The sequence below is a fragment of the Botrytis byssoidea genome (assembly GCF_014898295.1).
Source record: "Botrytis byssoidea strain MUCL 94 chromosome Unknown BBYS_008, whole genome shotgun sequence".
Classification (NCBI taxonomy): domain Eukaryota; kingdom Fungi; phylum Ascomycota; class Leotiomycetes; order Helotiales; family Sclerotiniaceae; genus Botrytis; species Botrytis byssoidea.
Window position 1 is genome coordinate 204,916 of NW_024065849.1, and position 23,513 is coordinate 228,428.

Below are 23,513 nucleotides of genomic sequence, written 5' to 3' on the forward strand. Positions count from 1 at the left end.
ACTAATTTATACTCCGAAAATGTCTGCTACGGAATCGAGAAGTGATCAGTCGGCTTCGAAAGGTAGGTTGATCATGGGTATAGATATGGGAACTACTAGGGGTGCGGTTGCCGATTTGCTACTTCCGGGCGGTGATCAAGAGCTTGGGCACCAGTATGAACCAGAACCTTTCCTGTTTGCCGACTGGAAGGGCTCTTGGGGAAGTGGAGATGAGTTTCCTTTGACAGCACTCTACTATAACGAAAATGATCAGGAGACTTTGCCAATGACCGGGCATGAGTTGAGAATGCTGCTGGACAGCGCAATACCATTCAACACAGAGCGATTCTTCCCTCTATGGAAGTTACTTTTTCACGATAGTAGGGACCCGGTCACCGCCTCACTCCAGGGACCAATGTTACTAAGGCTGGAAAAATTGAAAAAAACGAGGGAAGATCTCCTGCGAGACTGGGTGTCGATTGTCTACAAGGAGCTGATTTACGACTCCTTTGGCAATCTGCCTGCTTTGAGAAGGGGGATAATACCAAACCTCGAAGACCTAAAAATTGAAGTTATCGTTCCAGTGCCGCCAGGACGCTCAACAATTGCACATGAACAGGTGCGGAATGCTTTAGTCCAAGGTCCTATCACATCAAATCAGGTATTTTTGGTCTCGGAGCCAGAGTGTTCGTTCGGATGGTGGTGTCACATGGAAGCCGAGAAGGGGCAGCATGAATGGAAGGTGAGCAGAATTCAAATCAGCGGGGTCTTGACTAATGAAACCAGATCGGCACAAGGTACATAGTTCTTGATGCTGGCGGCGGCACGGCAGTATGAAATCTGCTTCCCTTCGCTCATTGATCTTCATACTGACAGTGATTTCAAAAGTGTACGGTCACCTACAAGTTGACAGGTATCAATCCGCCAAGATTTAAGCAGGAGTTTGAAAGTGAAAGTAAGTTTACGCGGAATAGTACCCTAGGGATTGACTAATATAAGAATTCTAGGTATGATCTGCGGCGCAGAAACCATTTCCGAGAACTTCAGAAGACTTCTGGATGCTAAAATCCCAGAAGGAATAGCACATCGACCATGGGCGATACAACACGCTTTGAACTCGTTCAACAAAGGATACAAAAATTATTTCGGAATCTCGAAAGACCCGCGGCCATTCTGCATTTTGATACCAGGTCTGGTGAATGAGTTGAAAATTGATCATGAAGACATCGTGCAGTGTTTCGCTAAGCCTCTGAGGAGATTAATAGCTGCCGTCGAAAAACAGGTGAACCAAGATAAAAAATCCGTTCCTGATTATTTAATAATGGGTGGAGGCATGTGCCTTAACACCTATATCTCCGAAGCACTACGGAGGGAGTTTCAGCACCTAAAAGTGTGTCAACTACGCCACAACAAAGCACATATCGTAAAAGGTGCCGTCTGGCTGAGATCCCAGCAAGATTTCATTACCCGCCGTCCTTTGAAGTATACGGTTGGTATAGTCACTTATCAGGAAGTCAATCCTTCAGTCAAGCGCTTCAGTGGCAAGGGATATAGAAACGAAGATACGTGGAGAAACCAGAGAGACGGCAAACTCTATGTATCTGTGGTATATTTCTTGGCCAAGAAAGGCCAGCTCATCGACTCCAATCACAAAGCCACATCCGAGGGATTCAAGGATGCCCGTGTACGCTATTCCACATCCACTTCACTCCAAGATCTGAATTTTGAAGACGTGGTTTACACCATGAATTATACGCCTGACAAAGGAGAGACTTTTGTGTTCTTGCGTCAAGATGGGCGATTGGTCAATACACATGGGGCATTGGTTCGCAAACCCGAAAAATCGGACAGAATGCGGTGGAACCCAATGGATAGTGGCATCGACCTGAAGGAGTTAAAACAAAAGAGGTTTCGTGAATCAACGCCATCTTATATGATAAGGTATACAATACATACTGAAATGACAGACGTGGGTTGCAAGTATTGCATCATGATATTTTCCACGAATGGACAACAGCACGGATTCTGCGGTGATCTTCAGGTAGAATCAATCACAGATATCCAACAGATTTCAGAGAACCTGTCTCAGAGCTTCGCTTTCGGACAGCGACAAGTTGCGCCAGCACGGGCAAGTAAGCCAGCTTCCACGGGTGTTTCCGAGAGGCCTACGAAGAAGGTGACACGTTCGAGTCTTCGAACTTCCAATCTTCAACAGATCTCCAAAGCGGCCAATGCTGTTATTGGCGGGCAAAACGAACCATCTACATGGCCAGCAACAGAGGAAGTCTCAAAGGCGGCTCGACTTGTGAGGGATTTTAATGGTGACTCTCCCCTCGGAAGCCATCCATTACCCAACAATCTCTTGGTTACACCTTGTCGCCCCACGAAGCGAACATGTTTCTGACGAACATCAATACTCCTGAATCCACTGCCCGAATTTCATCACCTTCGATACAAGTTGCAAATTTTCCAAAACCACTTGCTCAGTTTGTATTATTTTGTATTTATGGTTGACACTTTGTTTGGCATATGCTAGAGAGATACTACAGAAGCATTGAGAGGCGCGAAGGATTTGAAGCGGGCGTAGAAGAGAGTAGACAATGAATAGATGGATCGATTCCAGCACATTGCAATCATCATTTCTCATGCATCCTCGCGGTGATACATTCTTCGCGGAAGTACAGTCCAATGTCGTAGCTGTGTGCGAGATATGTGGAAGATCGTCATCTCGAGTATCATGGAGGTTCTCTAATCAGAATGACGATATCGTAAAGTATTGAAAGGCTTAGCTTGAGGTTCAATTATTCGAATTGAATTGTGGTCGAGCATCTGCGACGCGAGGGAGATCTCTCGAGCTCAGTAGCACTTAACTCCATAGTCAGTATGGAATATCCTTTCTCCGAAAGCATACAGATATAACAAGTAAATACTCAGACACTTAGCTCAATTTTTACATACCTTTGATGGAGAAATCTGCGGAAATTCATCATTTCTAAGAGATTGTCGCGTCTGTTTCAATTCTCAATTTCAACCTTGGTGGATTGATTTGAGATTCTGCCGTTAGTCGCCATTTCTGGTCACCGCTCAGTTATTCATCCACTAGAGCTAATGTCAATCAAAGTATTTTTTATAGTACTGTCTAATTCTAGAGACGTCTAAGCGCAGACGGGAGAATTAATCCTATCTTCATTTATTGCTATACGATGAACTGTACCAACGTCTATACGTCGGTAGATAGGTACCCATTCATAGCAAGTCTAATGACCTCTTCCAAGTCATGAGCTCCCAATGTTTCAACGAGCTGGGCAAAGGGAGTTCATGTTGTACAGTGAGTGACTATTAGTGAATATGAGTCGAAAAAACGGCGGAAGGGAGACCAATTCGTCATTGCCCTACGTGAAAGAAAAAGTTGTTCATAAAAGCGTGCAAGTTTGTTCGTAAATACACCACTATCCATCAAGAACTCCTCATATTGAAATCTTTAATCATCGACGTCTCTTCACCCCTCACACAATCTTTCTAACCAGGTTAATTGGCTCTTAAATCTTTCAGAGCTATCCATACGAAGACTTAACATAATGGAGAGTCCTCAAACCATCTCAGCAAGTGCCACTTCCTACTTGACCCTTGCCAATGGATTTTGGTTGATTATTGGCTGGGGTTTAGCCTCTTTTCTGTATCAGATTGTCTATTATCGTTTCTTTCATCCCCTTAAGAACTACCCAGGTCCATTCTGGGGTACCGTTACCAGACTTTGGTATACTTACCAGAGCTACAATCAAAGCGAGTTGGTGGTCTATGAGAATCTCTTCAAAGAAACGAAAGGTGCTTATGATGTCATCTACCTATGAAGATTATGGTCACTAATAAATATTGCATGTATAGCTCCTGTAATACGCATTTCACCCACAACTCTTCTAGTCAAATCAGCCCTCGCTTTGCCCATCATCTATCACCGCAATGCAGTCAAATCCAGATTCTACAGCAATGGAGGCTTTCCTGCTGAACCTGTTATCAGTATTCGCGACCATCAAGCACATTCTTATCGTCGAAGACTTATAGGACCTCCTTACTCATACTCAAAGATAATCAAAGCTGAGCCCCTCGTTGATAAGATAGTCTCGGCATGGCTTACGAAGATGAATGAACTTTTTGTTGAGACACGAAGACCTGTAAATATGGCAAGTTGGGCTACTTATTTTGCATTTGACACAATCAGTGAAGTGGGCTTTGGACAAGCTTTAGGCTTTGTGGAGAATGGAGAAGATGTGGGCGGATTGATTCAAGGTGTACATGATGGTATTGAGATATTTGGTGTCATGGCGCATCTGTACCCTTTCGTAGAATGGGTAACATCGGGGCCATTAGGTCGGTTCTTTACCGCAACACCAGATATGAAGAATGGCATGGGTCAGCTGATGAGATGGAGAGATAAAATCATTAATGCCAGAATTACCGAAATTGAGGAAGGAAAGAGAAGAGATCGTGTGGATATTCTACAATCGTAAGTCTTCTTAGTGCTTCAAAATTCGGCATCCGGTTAACTAAATCATCTAAGATTTCTCGAGGCGAGAACACCCGAAGGAACCCCTATGAGCCGAGATGAATTAGAAGCCGAAGTTTTGGTTGTCCTAATTGCCGGAGCAGATACTACAGGTACAACCTTCAGCTCCATTGTAACAGATATTCTCTCATCATCTGGCGATCATCAACGAATGGTGGCTGAGATAGATGCCGGATTTGCAGCTGGAAATCTTTCACATCCAATTCCCACAGCCGCAGAAGTTTCAAAACATTGCCCGTTTTATGTTGCATGCATAAAAGAGGCTCTTCGACTTACTCCGTCCTCACCAGTACTTTTCCCTCGAGAAGTAATGGCCCATCAACCTCCTTTGGTAATCGATGGCAAGGTAATTCCAGTTGGTACTGAAATCAGCTGTTCCTCATATTTTGCAAACCGAGATAAGGAAATATATGGCGAAGATGCCGAGAGGTTTCGCCCCGAACGATGGCTTGAAGATGAAGAAAGGGCCAAGCTTTTTGAGAAGTACAATTTCACTTGGGGATATGGATCAAGAGTATGCTTAGGCAAGGACCTTGCGTATATGGAGTTGATGAAAGGTCCTTTAATGGTATGTTCTTCTCCTGCTACCAAGCAATTGATAGCTTAATATCTGCTAAGACTAACACACTCTTTAGTTCTTTCGTAATTTCGACTTCAAGTTATGTAAACCTAGTAAGGAAACACCTGGTCCACCCAAGCGTGTTACAGTTGGCGGTTTATTTCATTGGCAGAATATTTGGCTCGATCTACAGAAGCGCAAGGTTTGGGATGTATCAGAATAGTATTACGAGGGGCCATCAGTGACCATGTGGTTTTTTAAAGATAATTTTCTTGTTTAATTGTGTCCATCTCTAGTTTCGGAATAACGCTTTAACGGAAAAGGGAGGGGGACAGGCTAATATAATCGATACTATGATTTTCTTGACCATTAGCTCGGAATGGCTCCCTTCAATGTGTTGCTGTATGTTGAACTCTGTTCCCGTCCTAAACTGAATTTGAAGTCACTGAGAACTTTGAACTTGCACCCCACAAAGCAACACAGATCCGGATTTTATCTGGTTCTTAGATAGATGCACGTCACCATATCTAGTTTTCCAGTGTGAGGTTTACTTAATCACTGCTTCACAGTCTTGAGGCTCAATCTCTCGACTATTGCCTTTCACACGCCACAAACAAAGCTTTCAGAAGTGCCGAAGATCTCCAATACCCCGCTTTAGTTCAATGCCACAAGTACGCTGATTTTCTGAGCTTGTATACTCTAGATCAACACACAGGAAGCTGAAGATAAATTATAGGAATAGACGTTTGTTGACTCATTCTACCCAGAAAGGGAGCCGCACATATCTTACGTAGAATGCCTTGCAGTCTAACCTTTTTGGCAAGCAATTGCTGCATTAACAATAGTTTCGCGTCTCTCAATTTTGTGTAGCACAAGTATATTTCACAGTGAACGCCTAGCAAACGAATGTCTAGACGACTTTTTTTAGGCAGCAGAGAGAATATACCATGCATGTTCTCGTTCCGTAGCTCATCTATCTTGCGCTCGGGAAGTCTTTCCATCCGGAACTATCTTGCTTTCCATTTGACTCATGGATTGTAGCTTTATTCAACAATCATGTATCTAAAATGGCAATTGCAGCCTTTGGAAATGGCAGCTATTCCTGCAAGAACCTCCTGAAGGGCAAATCTTCAACATCATTGAAATAGAAAATTTCCGGATGCAAGCGCTTCAGATTAGCCAGTTGGTTCTAGACTGAAGTCTCTGCAGCCACCCGTCTGCTCTTCTACCCTTTATTAATTTCGTCTGATACTCAACTGTTATAGGTCACTTGATCCCCGTAAATTCACTTAGCAACGGACGGAGAAATACATTTACAATGCGGCTTTCCAATTTCCTCTTTCATTTTTTGCAACCATCTTTTGGAATGATTCATACGGTCCATATTTCCCAGACCACCATCTAACACCTGTGGAGATTTTCTGGATGTTACACAAGCTGCGAGCTACAAAAGCTTCAGATTTACCTACCTATCAATCTCATGCCACATATACATCATTCCGGATACCCACATTGCCAGGTTCATGGAAAGAGCCATGCATGCGGATTTAGAAACCGGAAAGTTCTCTGTAGTGAAACCGGTCGGGATATTACAGAGGCCAAGCAACAAAACAGCCCCAAGTTTGAATACACCTGTACTCCCCATGTTAGGGGAACATATTGTGTTGTACACATAATATCTCAAGCCTTCCATCTTAGCTGCAATATCTGTGGCATACAGCTCTGCAGGTAATCGTCTGCGCTCAAGATGTGTCTCATCTCTACAAGGAAGGGCTGTAAACGTGTACCAAGAAATGTTTTAGTTGGATTCAAAAGCAGAGATTGAGTTCTACTAGTTTTTCAACCCTGCTGTAGATTTTAAGGCCCCAACAACCGATTCTCATTCTCTCTCCTGCCTCAAATCTGGAGCTATAGCATTCCGAAGAGGGCTGTGTTTAACGCAGCACCGGAAACCAGCTTACTGCGCCAACCACTTTCTAGCCTCCAAATTCCCTCTCAAATGTCTCTCAAATATTCCCCAGTAATCATCATCACCCCAGATACCTCTCACCGCACCTAGACCAAAAATCGGCTTCTCGCATCCTGCCTAAAGCTACAATATCTAATCCCGACAGCACCTCCTATGACTCACTCACACCTTGAGAACTGCAAGATTCCAACCCAGCAATTGAATCTCACGCACGTAGTCATAGCACAGCTGTGCTTGTTTCCCGACGCCTCACCTGCATTTCTCTTCTCCAAAACACTAATCAGTCAATACCAGCTTCTGGCTACCCGCATCCCGCATCCCGCATCCCAAACATACCCAGCAGACCAAATTTACCGCACTACAACGCAAAGTAAATAGCAGCAACATACCAACATATCTACATACCAACGAAAAACATCCTCTAAACCTCAACCGCGCCTCTTGAATCTTAAATCAAACGCAGCCTGCATGAAACTACATACCAACTGCCGGTTTTCCACCTATACCCTGCATAGTACTGCAGAATCTAACACTCTCCCTTTCCAAACAAAATTTGCTTGCCAAATCGTGTATGTCTCATGTGCATGTATAAATGACTGGAACCGCCTACATACTGTACTTAGCTCGCTTGGCAGATGTTACACCGCCTATCTGTTGTTGCACAAAAGCCTTTGGTTCACTCATACCCTTACGCCACGTTACCTCATTTGCAAAATTTTGAGAAGTGTTGTGATTGAGTAATGACAGAATGTCATGCATTCTCGGTAATGAGAAACGTGATTGAAAGACGGATCATGTGGTTTGTATATCACGTGGTGTGGTAGGTCAAGAGCTTCAATGAAGGGGAGGCAGAAGAGGAAGACGGGGTTGTACTTGAACTCTTAAGATTGATGGATTGAATATCATACAGAATAGCTATCTAAAAGCTCCAAATAGGGGATATACCTAAATAAACATAAACAGATCTACAATATACTCCCAAACTCCTCTCCAAGCCAAACTCCCCTTTCCAATCACTCGCACTATCGTAGTAATCCAGCTCCCTTTCCAAACCAGAACCCTCGCTTACTCCTTATCCCATTCAAATTTTCTTAGGTCCCCATCCTCCCGACTCCATCTTCCAACCAGTCTACATCAATCTTCGTAACCTCTCCCTCATACTTTCCCTCTTCCCTCACTTTATCCACCAAACCGCTCGTTCTCTTCAATCTTTCCCTCCATCCTTCCACCCACACATAAGCTAATTTGTATTCTCCTTTCGCCACCTTCCTCTCTCCCATTTCCTGCGTCTTCTGCTTGACCACGTCTTTCCCCTTCTCCTCCACTTTCCTTGTCAGTCTACCAGCTCTCCATCTGATCTTTCTAGTCCTTCTATACCCTTTTTGTTTCCTCAAAGATACAGGGTGGACAAGTCAATTTCCATCCTTCAAGAGAGGTTCCCTCTCTGCGCCCCTCATACCCCCTACTCCTGAACCTCCCATCCATCCCGCACTCCCCTTGTCCCCACCATTCGTAAAATAAGGATCATCTTCATCTCCATATAGTTTTCCCCTATCGAAACTTCCACTGCTTCTATGCCCGGGTAATCCAAAGGCCGGACTAGGCATTCTTCCATCGCCATCTAGACTCTTTGGCAGGAAGTCTGCATCTGTATCTGGATCATAGTCATCTCTTGCATTGACGTTGGCATTTACATTGGTATTCGCGTTTGCATCCGCTTTAACATTCGCACTTTCCCCGAAACTCAAACTCGATCGCTTTGACAAACTCTCACTTCTGCTTCTCAAACTTGAGACCGAAAGACTATGTGGTCTGGTTTGAACCGGTGTATTCGAACGATTCTGTGAACCAACATTGAAAATACTCATTCCGGAAAGCGGTCTCTGTTTAGGAGGCGGATTTGAATCATTTGCTCCTGCTTCGAATAGAGAGCGCGTTCTAGCGAATATGGAACTAACAGGTCTTGGATTACGTTGTGGGGATGCGGTTTCTTTTTCTTGAGTTGTGGCTGCAGTTTTGGCGGGATCTTCTGACTGTGTCCAAGGAACGGAATGGAGATTTGGTGGCAGAGGGGTCGATTTCTCTTCGATCTGAGTGGGAGCCTGAGCTGTGAATATTGGGGTTGATGCAGGTGCATTGGAGCTCAAGATCTTCTCAGGGGGGATAAGTGATGGTGGAGTCGGTGCTAGGACTGGAGGATATTCCTGATCCATATGCACGTTGCTTACATTAAAAGAAGATGAATGTGCAGGACTTAGAATTGGAGATTTGTATTCTTGTGGGTTGAAAGGATCGAATTCGGCGGCATCTTGTAGATTAGGAGATTTGATAATTTCATCAAGGTTTTGTTCTTGATTTGCTGAATCATCCTGGGTATCATCATTTGGATGTGACCATCCTTCAGAAGATTCAAATTCCGTTGACATCATCTGACTAATGTGTGGTTGTTGTGACACAGGATCAGAGTATTGTGGTTGTTGAGGTGGAGTTGGGGGACCTGATTCGCCATCATCTGATGCATAATGTTCGAATGATGGAACTGTATCGACTGTATGAGATCGGTTACGACCATTATCGTTGTTCAATTGAGTTCTGTAATCTTGTTGCTGATCACCGTCTTGAGAATATCCCCATCCATTATAGGCGTTGTTGATTGAGGCATCTAAGTAATTTCGGTGTTCATCTGGTGGAAATCTCTCAGATCTCGACCTAGGACTCAATACAGGTGACTGATGTGGTTCCGGTGAAGGTGTTAAACTGCTTCGGATTTGTGAAACTCTCGAGAATACTGCCTCATGTTCTGGACTCAAATCACTATTTCGGTGATACAACGATGCTGGTCGTCTAGGTTTAGGTTTTGGAGTGAGGTTGTTATTTTCGACAAGATCTTCGTCTTTCAACGACTCGGGCTTTCCACGATTTTCCTGAATGTCAGGACTTGGCTCCAACACTCGTGGTAAATCCGTAGCATTAGAAGCAGTTGCGTTTTCAATTGGTGCTTCGAGATTGCCATCGATCAAATTACCAGTGCTGCTGACTTCGTGAGGTGACTCTGTTTCCTTGACATCGGAGCCAAACATCAATGCCATTGGTGTATGTGGTCTTTTGCTTGGCCCAGAATCTGAAACGTCAAGATTGGATCCGCTTAGATGGTTAAGCTCATCTTGAAGTAATTCTGTCGAAGTTTCCTTAATAGCTGGATTCTCTGACGCTGATACAAACGGGCTGTTCTCTCTCTCTTCTTTCAACCCATTGTCCTCAACGGAGTCCTCATATTGCCAATGTGGATGGAAGAATCTGCTCTTGGGCATGTCTTCTTCATCTTCATCGTCATCCTCGTGATCTTCGCCGACACGGGAAGCACCATCATGTGATTCTTCCCGGATAGTCTCAAGATAAGGAAGCGGGCCCTCCTCCTCTTCTTCTTCTGAGGATTGATCCCATTCATTTTCGCTTTCAGAGTAATTCCCTGTTTCCTCACCTTGCTTGGTCCTTTCACCTTCTGAGCCCGAGTCTCCTGGATTGTGATCTCCATCCTCGTACTGTAAAGCGTTAATTTCTTCATTTGGCTCGTCTGTGGTTGACTCGGCACTTTGTTCCTCACTTAGTACTGCGTCTGGTTGTTCGAAAGGGTTCAGATGCTCATCTTGTTGAATGAGTGCGGTGTGGAAATCCTCTTCTTCCGCATGTTCTTCATTTTGAGGGGATTCGTTCAGAGTACCCGACGATTCATCCGTTTCGATTGTTTGAGGTTTGTTTTCATCGACAACCTGTCTCTCTTCTTTTTCACTCCCAAGATCAGTAGATTTATCCCCACTCTCTTGTTGTTGATTGAGCAATTTCATTTGCTCGTTTAAGAAGGCAATTTCTTCTCTCGCTGCCATATCTTCGGCACTCTCTCTCCTCGGCCTCTCTTGCTCCGCTTCAACAAGTTCGCTTTTGTCCATATCATAGCTAGCCTTCTCTGTGCTTACGTCAACAGGTTTATTCTCTTGTTCAGCAGCTTGTTCCTCCTCAACAGCTTTCATAAACTCTGCATTCAAACGAGCAATCTCCTCTCTAGCACGAACATCTTCAGGGTCTTCATGTTGTGCTTGTTGAGTTGGAGGCAGAATATCTGGATTAACTACTTTTAATACCGGCCCGATGTTGACTTGCTCTGATTCAATAGTAGTAGGCTGTTCGTTCTCTTGAGGCAATGTTTCGTCGTGGACGGGTTCAGAATTAGTAGAGTTGTTGGGAATTATGTGTGACTCATCTTCTGTCTCGAGATTGATAGGATAGTCAGTTTCTCTGGACTTTTCAATTTGATGGCCTTGTGTCTCGTCGATGTCTCTTGCTTCATGAACAGCATCGACACTTTCATCATTTAAATTGTCTTTTTCAACATCATCGTGTCTCTCGGCACTTGTCTGCTCTACCTCAGACGGCACTTCAGCTGCTTCGCCATTCAAGCTTTCCGGGACAGATATCTCTGGTACCGAGGCAATGATCTCAGGCACGGACCTTGTATCTTCTTGGCTTTCAGGTTCTGCTGTCCTCTCTCTCAATGGTGATTCATCATCAACATGCACTGGCTCCTCAATAGAAATGATAGGGAGTTCCTTGTCTTCATGATGCTCTTGAGCCTCCACTATAGCATCGTCATTTGTCTGCTCTGGGACTTCTTCGACTTCTTGATGTATTGGCACCTCATTCTCCGAAGTCAATGGCTCAGTCTCAACCACTTTTTCCGACGCTTGAACATCCTCAGAAGGCATTTGACTTGATGTCATTGGTTCCACACTTTCGATCATGTGAGATGAAGAAGGTTTATCATCTTCGGAACTCTCTTCATGGCTCATTTCGTTTGAATCCACATGATTCTCTTGTTGAGCCACGTCACCTGTGTGCGAACTTTCATCACCTTCTTCAACAGTCTGTTGAATTGTAGGCGAAGGAAGTGGTGACCCAACATCAAGATTCAAAGTTGCTTCTCCAGTGCCTTCGAACTCTTCAGGGCCAGATGTAGGCGTTTCTTCAAGTATCGGTACTTGCACAGTACTGTTAGCCTCTACTAGCGGTTCTTCGCTCTCTTGATCGAGCTTTAGATCTTTTTCCTCGGTGTCAGGAGCTGATATCTCAGAAATAGTTCCCTGTTCTTCGGTGGCGGGCTCACTCTCTGGCGCATTGCTATTCTCTTGCTGGACCGCAGCTGACTCGTCAATTCGAAACTTGATGTGACCTGGAAATTGAACAGTATCATCAACGGTCTGCGAGATCTCATTTGAATCGCTATCAGAAGCTTCTTTATCCGGTCCCTCGTCTGACCCTGTATCGCCTTGGACTGGCACATCCAAATCACGTGCAACAACGTCAGGAGACTTAACTGCCTCTTCATTTTGTTCGGGAATCGTAATAGCCGGCTCGGCATCTATTTCAGTCTCTTCGATGGTGTTATTTGGAGTGATATCACGAGGTTCAGGTAGCTCCATTTTGTTACTTGCATTGGTGTCGCTTGCAGGGTCTGCAATAGAACCAATATCAGTATCTTCGACATGATGCTCATCTTGCGGCGGAACAGCAGCTTCGTCGACAACATCATTGCCCTTGCTAGCAGATTCAGAATCGGTAGATAATCCATGAGTTTCAGAATCCTCATGGCCTTCGATGTCTGCCGAGCCCACATCCGGAGTTGGCTCTGGACGTGGAAATGTTTCATTGGAGATGCTTCTCGCCTCTCCCGCTTCTAATGAGACAGCTGGCAACACTTCCTGTTTTTCGGGAGCATGTACACTCTCCAAAATTTCGGTATTTTCAGGTTTCAAATCAATGCTTGCAGTATCTTCAAGGTCCTTTTCAGAGTCTTCAATTTGCTCGGTGTGATCTTGGTCTGGAGTTACGTTCTCATCTTTAGATTCGCTCTCGTGGTTCGACGCCTTGGCATCTGTGGACTCTTCGCCAACAATATCTTGCTCGGCCATAGTAGGCTGTGTGTCTTCAATCGAATTAGACAAAGGTTCGGAGATAGCATCTGCAGTGTTTCTTGGTTCGATAACTTCCTCTTGGTCTTTGTCAACTTCTGGTAGGTTGTTTGACAAGAGCTGAGACTCTGGTGCTGGTACCTCATTAAGCTGAGCGCTCTCTGATTCTACTGGCTCTGGTAATGGCGTAAGAATTGCCTTGGCTTCAGATTCCTCGGGTGCAATTGTTCCACTTTGATTGGCAGATTCCGAGTCATCATGAGTGATTTCTGGTGCCTCATCTAGTTGCTCAACCTCTGTATCGGCTGGCTCCGGAAGTGGCGTTTTAATTGCTTCTTCCGCGGATTCCTTTAAAATGTTTGAATCGTCATTGTGGACCAGCTCCGGGTCATCCTGGGCTTCCTTCTCTTCAATTGATGCTTGGTTCGTACCTTCTTGCGCACCTGGGATAACAGACTCCTTGGGTATCAAATCATCTCCATTGTCTATCTCTGAGTTATCCTGATCCTTGGAAGCAGTGGTAAACTCTTCATCATGCATGGGAGTTAAGATTGCCTTGTTATTCAAGCTCAGGGGCATCTCGTCAATCGTGCTGTGTTGGGTTTCATTCGAAGGTTCATCGACAGCCCATGTCTCATTTCGTGATGCTTCATATTCCTCAAGTGGAAAGTTGTCATTTGATAATTTCTCTGACGAAGGCTTCTCCGCTGAAAGTTGCTCTGCGGTTTCAATTTGGACTGGATCATGTGTTGTATTGTCCGCTTGCACTTCTGGTTCGAGAGATTCTTTTTCATGGTCGGATTCATTATTTTCAGAGACAACTTGATCTTTTGGGGTATTCTCAACTTCAACTGTCTCAGGAGTTGTCTTTGATTCAAAGCCATCATTTTCAATCTGAATGTCGAAGGCCTCAGCGACTGGTATGCTGTCGTCTTGAGTTGAAGTATGCTCTTCCGCGAGGTCTTTGTCCTCTGAATCGTTTTCATTGGCAACATTTTTAGCCTCAATAGTTTCTTGAACATGTGGCTCTTGCGATTCTGTGGTTTGTGCATTCGGAGAAACATCCTTGGCTTCCAGATGAGGAAGCATTGCTTCATTTGCTTCCTCCTCCATAGCACGTCGAATTTCTTCATTCAGCTTAGCGATTTCTTCTCTGGCTGCTCTGTCTTCGGGAGATTCATGTGGTTCAAGCACTGGAACAGTCTCTGCTTCTTTTGGTTCCTCTATCAGACTGTTGTCTTGCTTTGAATCGTCATTATTATCTTCGTGGAGAGTTTCGGTTGATCGGCTATCTTCGATAAGATCCTTGATCATTTCCGGTTCTTGAGATACATGATCTTGCTTTAGATTGTCGCTGGTCTCATTTTGTGGAGCGTCAATTGACTGAGTCAAGTCAATTGATTCCTTTGGGGCATCATCAGCCCCAACAGATGTATCCTCTTGGGAAGGCTCAAGCGCATCATCAATCTCTTTGGTCATTTCTTCTACAGGCTCTAACGCTTCTGGTTCAGAAAGATCTTGACTACCTTGTGCAATATTATCAAATTCGGGTTGCTGATCAGCTTGATGTACCTCTTCAAGCTCGATGTGCTGCTCCTTGGGGACTAAGCTAGAGGTTTTTTCGATTGGCTGTGATACTTCTTCAATACTCTCAAGATTCGGTGATTGTGTCTCTTGGCCTTCAGGAACACCTTCCTCTTGAAGTGAGGAATCTGGTTGAACTTCCAAGTCCTTTGTTGGCTCTACCGCAAGGTCTTTTTCACTGTCCTTAGTATCAGCTACGTTGTCCTGAAGATCTTCATCTTTGTGCTCGTTCACATCACGACTTAAATCTTCGATTGTAACCGCATTTCTTTCTACATCCTCCTCCGTGCCCTTGTTGTTCTGATTTTCCGATATTAGATCTGGCTCTTGATCATTCAATACAACCTTTCTGCGGCTCTTGTATTGAATTTTAGGTAGTACAGTCGGAATATTGAGTTGCTCGTCAATTTGTCTGTTGATTTCCTGTTTTCGCAAAAATATTAGTAAATCGAAAAATGCCCAGGTACAATTGATAGAATACAAACATACCCTTCTCGCAGAATCTAAAGTTTCCAAAGCTTTTTGCCCATCTATCATTTGTTGCTCTAACTCATCTTCCAACCTTTCCATTTTTTCATCGATTCCATCCTCAACTTCTTTATGTTGACTTTGGAATTCGGCCTTCCTCTTCTCTACCTCCTCTTGCCTTACCTTTTCTCTCTCCTTGACTTCATTCTCGATTCTCAACTTTCTCTCCTCATCTTCACGCCTCCTCCTCTCTATTATCTCGTCTTCCTCTCTCTTGATCTGTTTCTCAATCTCTTGTTCCTGTTTGAGTCGTGCTTCCTCTCCTTCTTTCATTGCAATTTCATGAGCCATCTTCAATTGCTGAAGCTGTTCATCGCGATCTTTTTCTAATCGTGTAATTTCCGCATCATGATTCGAAGTGTCGCTAATTAAAGCAATAGTCTTGTGAATTTCATCAATATTGGAATGCAACTTCGTGACTAACTCTGCCACCGAAACCATTTTCCTTTCTTATTGAGTGGTCGATCTCAAGCTTGCAGTATAGTATAAGTAGATATGTAAAGATGAACTTCTCAGCTGAGACGATGTCCAATGGAAGAAACGGAAAGTTCAAGAAGTTCGGATGAAATATATGGAAATAGAAACGAATGTATGATACACCAGCAATCCAATCACAAAGAATTAATTCCGATTTCAATGCGACCCAGTCGCTGTTGGAGTTTGTAGAAACAGGAACAGGAAACGAATTCAAAAGGACAACTCAGAAATGACGCTTTTCGTTTCTTGGGAAAAGGTTCTTAGAGTAAGATTGAAAGGATTATGCTAGTTTCACTAAAAACCATCACAATGGATACTTGCCCTCATCGAATAGGCTTGCTAATATAAACATAAGCATAAGATGCATTGTTTCATACTTCATGCTTTGATCGCTCTTGATCGCTCAGACAATATATTTACACCTAGGGTAGCCCCTAGTGCTCGAGAGTTGTTCAATGTCGGCGCAGCGATAGAGGTTCGAGATTTTGAGATGTTCCCTGACTAGACATTTTGCCACTCATTCGATATATCATCTACCTCAAAGGCCAGTGGCAATCGAATAATTCTAAGCAAGCGAGGCAAGGTAGAATATGGCATTGAAGAAATCGTGGACTGCCGTCGTGCTTCCACATCATCCTTCTTCAAAAGCCAGGGTTGCAATCACGCTATCAACGTCCGAGCGTAATGGTCACCTGACCGGGAACTCGATCGCGCACGTGCTCGACCCTTATTATCGTCTGAGCGAGTGCATGGCACAATTCCTTCCTTTCCTTTTCAAGCCCAGTTCAATCTGTACTTCCTTTATCTTTCTCCAAACCGCACGAACTGATCCCGACTTTAAACCCTTTCCAGTATCGCTACCAATATCTAAAGCCGCCAAAACCCACGAGCGACTCGCTCAGGTCCCTTCAAACTCAATCTTAAACACAGGAGTCATCATCCTTGTCAAACTCGCTCGAGTTGCACAGATCTCCCACACGTCGCGCATCTGAAACTTCGAGCTTCAGATTCTGCTTTTCTATAACCAATCCCGTCCTTCAAACATACATCTGTACGTAAGGCACCAATTTCGGTACTTAAAATTCAGGATCAACGTCCGAAGAAAAGGTAAGAAAAATTAAGGTTCAGGACAATGCGTGGTGGTGTGAACTTTTAATATGCAAATACCGAATTCTCGCGTATATTTTCAGCGGGAGGATTGCAGGAGGAATGTAGTTCATGAGTTCATTGAGCTCGAGTAAGAAGTAAATTGTAAGGCTGCTTGCCAAGGCTGTGGTTGTTATCACGACGTCTTTGAATTTTGCGGTTTGCTGTAAATTCTCAACTGTAAAGCTTGATTGTCTAAGAATCATACAACCCCGATTTTGCATTATTTTGAATTCGTATTATACATTCTAAACTGAGGTAATGATCGTGTCTCATGATTGAAATATTGCTAGTCTTCATTTCAACCACAAACAGAAAAAAAAGTAATAATGATATTGTAGCTTGTGTATTTGTAGCCCCCTTCCCCCGGGGGCTCAATATTCAGGCTTCAGAACGAATGTTTGCTTCATCAACTCGAGCTCCTGGCTGGCTACCCTGGGCATGTAATATTCATATCCATCCCTCAATATGCCTTCTTTCCATTCCAATGCCACCTTTCTCGATTCCTCGCGCAAAAATTCTATAAATGGTATAGTTCCCCCTCTTAGAAAAAAATCTCGTACACTCCCCCATACACCTTTTGATAATCCCAAGCCTACTTAAATTCGTGACATGTTTTCCTTTGAAGCTCTAGCGGTTCTTGATCTGAATTGGTCTCTGAATTGCATTCTACCGATGGTACCGTAGGAAATTGTACCAATGAATAAAATTGCCCACACACCTGTGATGACACCACCAATTGGGAAGATCAGAATATTAAGACCTGGAACCACGAAAGGAGATTCGGAGGCGACGACGAGAGTTTGAATAGGTGGTTGAACGACAGTTTTAGTGACTCCAGCGGCTTGTGTGGAGAATTCACCATTAACGAAAGATGCTTGGTTGGTATTAAGAGTTGTATTCACGGTTCCACCGGAGACATCTCTGCCAGTCAAAGTCACCGTTGGAGTTAATAGTGCTTCCATGGTCGAGCTAAAACAAATTAGATTAAAAGACTTTTGATTTTTGGAATTCAACATACCTGTCCATATCCATGCCAATATATTCCTTATTCATTTGACCAACAAAAGCATATGATTGAACTAAAGTTATGGTCCTTCCCGTGGTGGTGTTTGTTATTGATTGTCGCTTTGAATTTGCTCGTGGCCACGAAATGATAGATGTGCCATCGCTTCTGGCCATCAACGTCGACATATTAACAGCCGATACTGTAGCTCCTTCATAACTCAACCCAACCTGAACATCCTGACTTGGGATATTGGCAAATGTTCCTGTGGGAGCAGACACATTGTATATTCGGAGGTCGGCCTTGAAAACTCCAGTACTGTTGTCGGCATATGGCAAGTTATAACAAACTGCCAAACCAGATGGATTGGTAGCCTGTCCATTCAATAAATCAAGTGCTTGAGTGCATGCCGCCTCAGTTTGAGTATTCCAGTCTGAAGCGTTCGTAGCCGCTGTAGTTACTGGTGCATCCGTGATAGACCTCCGGCGGTCTTCAATAATATTATTCATATATCGCCTTAACATCTCCTCCTGATTATCTCGACGAACCACTGGCTTCATATCCACAATCCCCGCGCTAACATGACCGGCAAGTAAGAGCGATGCCGTTACGGCTGCGTGCCAAAACATAATGGGCGGTGTTGATTAAAAAAGTCGAGACCGGCGAGTAAGAAAGGCCCAAGGTATGGTTTAAAGATTAGTAAATTTAAATCTGAATGACCCGACCGGCGGTGAGAAAGATTGCAAACAATGTCCTGCCTCAAGCAAGAGGTAGAGAACAACTTCAAAAAGAAAAGAAGGTATGAAGAGATGGGCCTGCCCAAGAATTGGAGTGGGAGAAGTGGCGATGATATTGTTTAGTTTGCCAAACCAAGAAGAATATTATGAATGTAAAAAAGAAGAAAGGAACAAGAAGGATAGGAATAGTCTAAAGGTGCCATGCCACATGAAAATGCTAGGCAAGCTTAGCATGGAAAAATACGAATCTCGTAACCAAAATTCGTAGACATTCGGAAGCAAAAACAACGATATGAAGCTCATACCAGGGGGTGATCTCAACTCGTCGATGAAAAATGGGCATGAGCATGTAAGCAACTCCAGACAAATTGTGTCGGACTTGACGGTTCTTGGTTTGGGAGGTTAACTTTAGCTCTGTCTGCAAAGAGATAATTCCATAATCGGAACTACTAGATTTTCCACTTATGGAGGGGTGTAGCATGTGCGAGACGTCTGAGGGTCAGTCCTATGGCGATGTTGAGACAGTGAGACCATCGTATGATGCGTGGTCAAGCTTTTCACAGATAATGTTGATTGGAAGACTTTTAATTTGTGAATGTGATCGACACAAGGAGGTCAAGACTTGTCAGATGAGTGGCGGCACAGATGACGCTTGTCAAATAAATGCATACCATTAATAGGGCGCTTAGAGTAATGAAGCACCCACAGTATTAATCTGGGGGTAGGAAGATATGGTTCACGACACCAGAAAGGATGTTCTACCAAGGTAGGATTCGGCGTCGTAGAACCATTATAGGTACAATTATCGATCAATCAAACCCTTCCTATGCCCTTTGGATTGAAGAAGGCTCCAGCGTTTTCAAAATGACTTGTTGAGACTTAATCTTGTCTGGGAAAATGAGGTGTGAAGCTTTCCGAGTCTCATCATCAATCAATACCTTGTCAAACTTGGCTTAAAATAAGGCCGGCTAAACTTGATCGGTTAAAAGCTGACAGAGCTTTCATGGGACTAGCCAAATTGAGTAATAAATATCTGCTACTTCCGGATCTCAAAATATCACAGACCCTTTCGTGATTGTTCACGGTTTCAATGACAATCTTACGTTGACAACCAACGAAACGCGAATAACCTCATATAATTCTCCCCATCTCCAATACACTTCAATCCTAATCGACCAGCGAAGTGGGAGGATTGTATGATCCCACTTTCTTCAACAATCATCATCTGATATAAGGTTACTCATGATTTTACACGGCGGGAGGATACAACACAAATTCTTCAACATGATTTCGATGGATATCAAGTCTTCCCGGCGTGGACGCACGTATGTGGGTGAACTCACATCAGTTCCTAAAGACTGGCTGAGGACTCTTCAATTGAAATTTGATGAAGATATTTCTTGCGGCAGCAAACAAATGAGAGGTCGTGAATTTCCCTCTAAACGCCCTGTGTGAGATCGTTCAACTGTTGGTTAGATCAATATGAGATCTGCTGCGCCAATCGTTCCGGATCAATACGTTTCTCATCTGACATCGATGAGCCTCAATTCTATTCGATAACAGTATGGTATAAGACAAAGCGGCCTCTCTTTTTTTTTAATCATTCTTTACTATTTTTTGTATATATTTTTGGGTAGGCCACACTTTGCCACCATTCAATATCATTTTCTGAGCCACCTGCAGATCCAATCGGCCAAGGCTCAAGGAGTCAGCAAATATATCATTTGTAAAATCCGATGAAAGTCTACGGTGAATGAAAGCAGAGGATGCAAGTATTTTCCATCTCACGTGCCGGGACTCGGCAGTACTCTGTACAATTCGAACTCATCCTACTGACGTGTTCATATACCCTGCAGTGTCGCTTTTCACCGTTACATCTTGAAACTTCATTCGTCGCTTGGCTCATCGCGACGCAAGTCAGCTTGTGAATATTTCTTTTGCCATCGCATGACTTTTGCTACAATTTTTATACTCAGCCTCCAAAGTGGGGTCAACAGTAGGCCGTTGGTATCATAAAGCTAAATTTACCCAAGCATGTGAGCACCAGCCAAGATCAAAGTAAGAAGGAGCATTTTAGTTCACGGCACATGAATACGGGCCTCCGAGCAGGCTTCGTACCACATTTCTGTTTTAACACTATGGATCTTAATCAAGTCGAACATATTTTCATTGATATATGCATTCCTTCTGCACGCTCACCTCCTGAATTGGTGCGGTGCAAATTGTCTTCCTCTCCAGCAGATTTTCATTGTGGTTCTGATACTGATTGTCTGGAGAACAGATTTCTCCATCAATCTCTTTCGCCAGATAAGGGGGTACTAAAAGGGGTTGTCAAATTCCCCTTCTTGCTTTCATCGTATGTATCGATCGTAGGACTTATGTGTGTCACCGCACAACCAATTTCTATTGATATAGAGAAGAATGCCTCCGGACCTTATCACAAAGGCAGCACTCACGATGCTTTGCCTGAAAAGATGCTTAGTAAGGATTTCAGCAATCCTCTAAGACTAGCAATACCCTTGCTACATTGATCTATTCTTGCGTTACTGTTAGTCTGGCAACTGTGTGTATCCTATTTCTTCTGTCCCGCGTCGATCAAACTGAGCATACATACTGGAGTTTTATTGTCATTGAACACATTCATTGCCATGATTATGAACATTATTTAAGGATTGATACATGAGCTTCAGTATGAACATACAGATGCTTGACTTCTGGGCATGAATTCCCGCTTATTATGATAATATTGGAGTAGATAATCGAATTGTGCGTGGTATGAAATTTTAACTTCAAATTAACCACAAATTTCGGCGCTAGTCTAGAACTTAAGAAATCTGTCTAGATACCTCCTCGAAAGAAGCGATACACGGACTAATATCCACGTTACAATCAAACCTAACCAAACTCCCCAGATTATTCCAAGTCCTGCAAGAAGTCTTACATCCACAATGAATGATACCAACAACTTTCTCGATTCGTCAGTAATCATCCACCAACTATGCAACGGTATTCTAACCTTGGGCATAGTATCTGTCGATTTGATTGTCTCCAATGTTTCGGCCATTTTCCATGCCACACGGTTGCCGATACTATCCCATGTTGCTTCTTCTGCGATTCTTCGACTCTCGATACTCATGGTTGATCTCAATGTAGTATCGTTGCCAAGTTTTTGTAGTTTTTCAACAAATCCTATAAGGTTTGATGGAGCCACCAAGTATCCTGATCTACCATCTATAACAATTTCTGATGGTCTAATAACGGTCAGCTTATCTCAAATTCATAAACAAGTCTGACTTACCCTCCTTCATCTCTTGCAATTACTGGTACACCACTTGCCATTGATTCCAAAACCACCAAACCGAAGGTCTCAGTAACTGAGCAATGCAAAAATATATCAGCAGAAGCATAAGTTGAGGCTAGTGCCTCGCCTCTTAGCATTCCGGTGAAGAGAACCTTTCCCTTCATCACCAGATCTGCAAACAAATCTTTGATTTCGTGTTCAACCTTTTGGCTCTGATTGCCTCCAACTATGATGAGCTTAAAGGGAAAATCTCTCTTAGCCAACTCTCCTGCTACCTCACTCAAGAACCCAAACCCCTTTTCTGGTGCAAGTCTAGCTACACAGATCATGATCAGCTCACCATTCGGAGCCCAGTCCTTTCGATATTTCTCTAATCGTCTCGAAGGATGAAACACAGAACAATCAACCCCTCTTCTCAAATTCATCATCTTTTCCACTGGTACTCTTGTCTTGACTAGATATCTTTTCACAAATGCACTTGGATAAAATATTGCCTTTACACCCTCCCATCGGAAAAGATACCCTTGCACACGTCCAAACACCCAAACTGCCCATCTATTTAATGGTGTTGGAAATAATATCTCGCAATAGCCTGATAAATCTGTTTGAAAATTCAGTAGCACAGGAACTTGTTCTTTTTTCTGCTGCTGTCTTGATTGTAACAAGATCTGGAATCCCAGAGATGCAGGACTTGCAAGGTATATCATATCTGGTTTTGATCCAAAGGTTCTAGCATACAGTTGCGACAAACGTACAGGATAAACAACTGAAAGCTCGGGGTTGTAGGGTAATGGATATCCTTTTAATCTCACTTCGATACGTTTGGTATCGTGTGTTGTGGGAGCAATCGGAACTGCTCCAGTTGAATTATGAGGCGCAACAACTGCGACAGATACGCCATTCCTGCGAAGATATTCCACCAAATTTAAAGTTGTCCTGCTCACACCATTTACAGGTCCAAATGATTCTGTGGCGAGGAGGATACGTTTTCCCTCTAGAGCTGCTGGGAATTTTAGTGGTGTATTTGGGTTTGGACAATCTTTAGATAGATCCATTTTCAAATCCATTTGTTCAACGTATTGGAAATGTATTCCAAAGATTTTGAGGCTAATAGAGCAGCATCGACTTAATTATCCTGTTAAGAAAAGGCAAATCTTTGAGTGATCAACTAACAAACTGATAAGGTCTTCCATTGGGTTACACTTTTAAGGCACGCGCCTAGATCGTTTTATCACAATTCCTGTTATTCGACCCCCACCATCAATTCTTGACCACATTTCTGCTCAGCATATTCCAACTATACACTTTGAGGACGCTTACGCCCATGCTGTGCACAATCTCTGTCTTATTGGATGTTTGTTTGTACAACCTCGCTCAACCAATGAAAGGTAAGATCACAGCTCCACGTGGGGAAACTCCTGGTCCTGATCTTCGGAAAACATGTAATAGTTCCATTGTTCGGTACGCCTTCTAGACAATACACAGTTATCAAATGTCTTATCAGAGGACAATTAGTTTCGTGGAAAGTGTATGCTACCAACATTGTCGTTTGTCTTGAGATGAGTCATGAGCCAGTATTGCTATCAACGTGCAAGAATTTGTTGGCTATCGTTTTTTGGCGAGTATCTCAGGATTCCTTTGTGATTGTGTCCTGGTGATGAGTGATATGAACTCTAGGAAGTTTTATCGATATCTTCATG

General features: G+C 43.5%; 5 protein-coding genes across 5 annotated transcripts; 2 read left to right on the forward strand and 3 right to left on the reverse strand.

Moving 5' to 3' along the window:
- Positions 1-19: 19 nt before the first annotated feature.
- On the forward strand, positions 20-2,383 carry EAE97_004690 (uncharacterized protein; the record flags this gene model as incomplete). The annotated part of the gene is made up of 4 exons (XM_038875202.1): positions 20-721; positions 766-810; positions 868-934; positions 987-2,383. The coding sequence occupies 4 exons, from the start codon at positions 20-22 to the stop codon at positions 2,381-2,383; spliced, it is 2,211 nt and encodes a 736-aa protein (XP_038733559.1).
- A 944-nt stretch (positions 2,384-3,327) lies between these two features.
- On the forward strand, positions 3,328-5,465 carry EAE97_004691 (uncharacterized protein). The gene is made up of 4 exons (XM_038875203.1): positions 3,328-3,804; positions 3,865-4,483; positions 4,538-5,111; positions 5,179-5,465. The coding sequence occupies exons 1-4, from the start codon at positions 3,558-3,560 to the stop codon at positions 5,323-5,325; spliced, it is 1,587 nt and encodes a 528-aa protein (XP_038733560.1). The 5' UTR covers positions 3,328-3,557; the 3' UTR covers positions 5,326-5,465.
- A 3,018-nt stretch (positions 5,466-8,483) lies between these two features.
- On the reverse strand, positions 8,484-15,587 carry EAE97_004692 (uncharacterized protein; the record flags this gene model as incomplete). Its single annotated transcript, XM_038875204.1, has 2 exons — positions 8,484-15,041; positions 15,108-15,587. The coding sequence occupies 2 exons, from the start codon at positions 15,585-15,587 to the stop codon at positions 8,484-8,486; spliced, it is 7,038 nt and encodes a 2,345-aa protein (XP_038733561.1).
- A 1,781-nt stretch (positions 15,588-17,368) lies between these two features.
- Positions 17,369-18,404, reverse strand: EAE97_004693 (uncharacterized protein; the record flags this gene model as incomplete). Its single annotated transcript, XM_038875205.1, has 2 exons — positions 17,369-17,741; positions 17,791-18,404. The coding sequence occupies 2 exons, from the start codon at positions 18,402-18,404 to the stop codon at positions 17,369-17,371; spliced, it is 987 nt and encodes a 328-aa protein (XP_038733562.1).
- Positions 18,405-21,330: 2,926 nt separating this feature from the next.
- On the reverse strand, positions 21,331-22,868 carry EAE97_004694 (uncharacterized protein; the record flags this gene model as incomplete). Its single annotated transcript, XM_038875206.1, has 2 exons — positions 21,331-21,763; positions 21,811-22,868. The coding sequence occupies 2 exons, from the start codon at positions 22,866-22,868 to the stop codon at positions 21,331-21,333; spliced, it is 1,491 nt and encodes a 496-aa protein (XP_038733563.1).
- Positions 22,869-23,513: the final 645 nt, after the last annotated feature.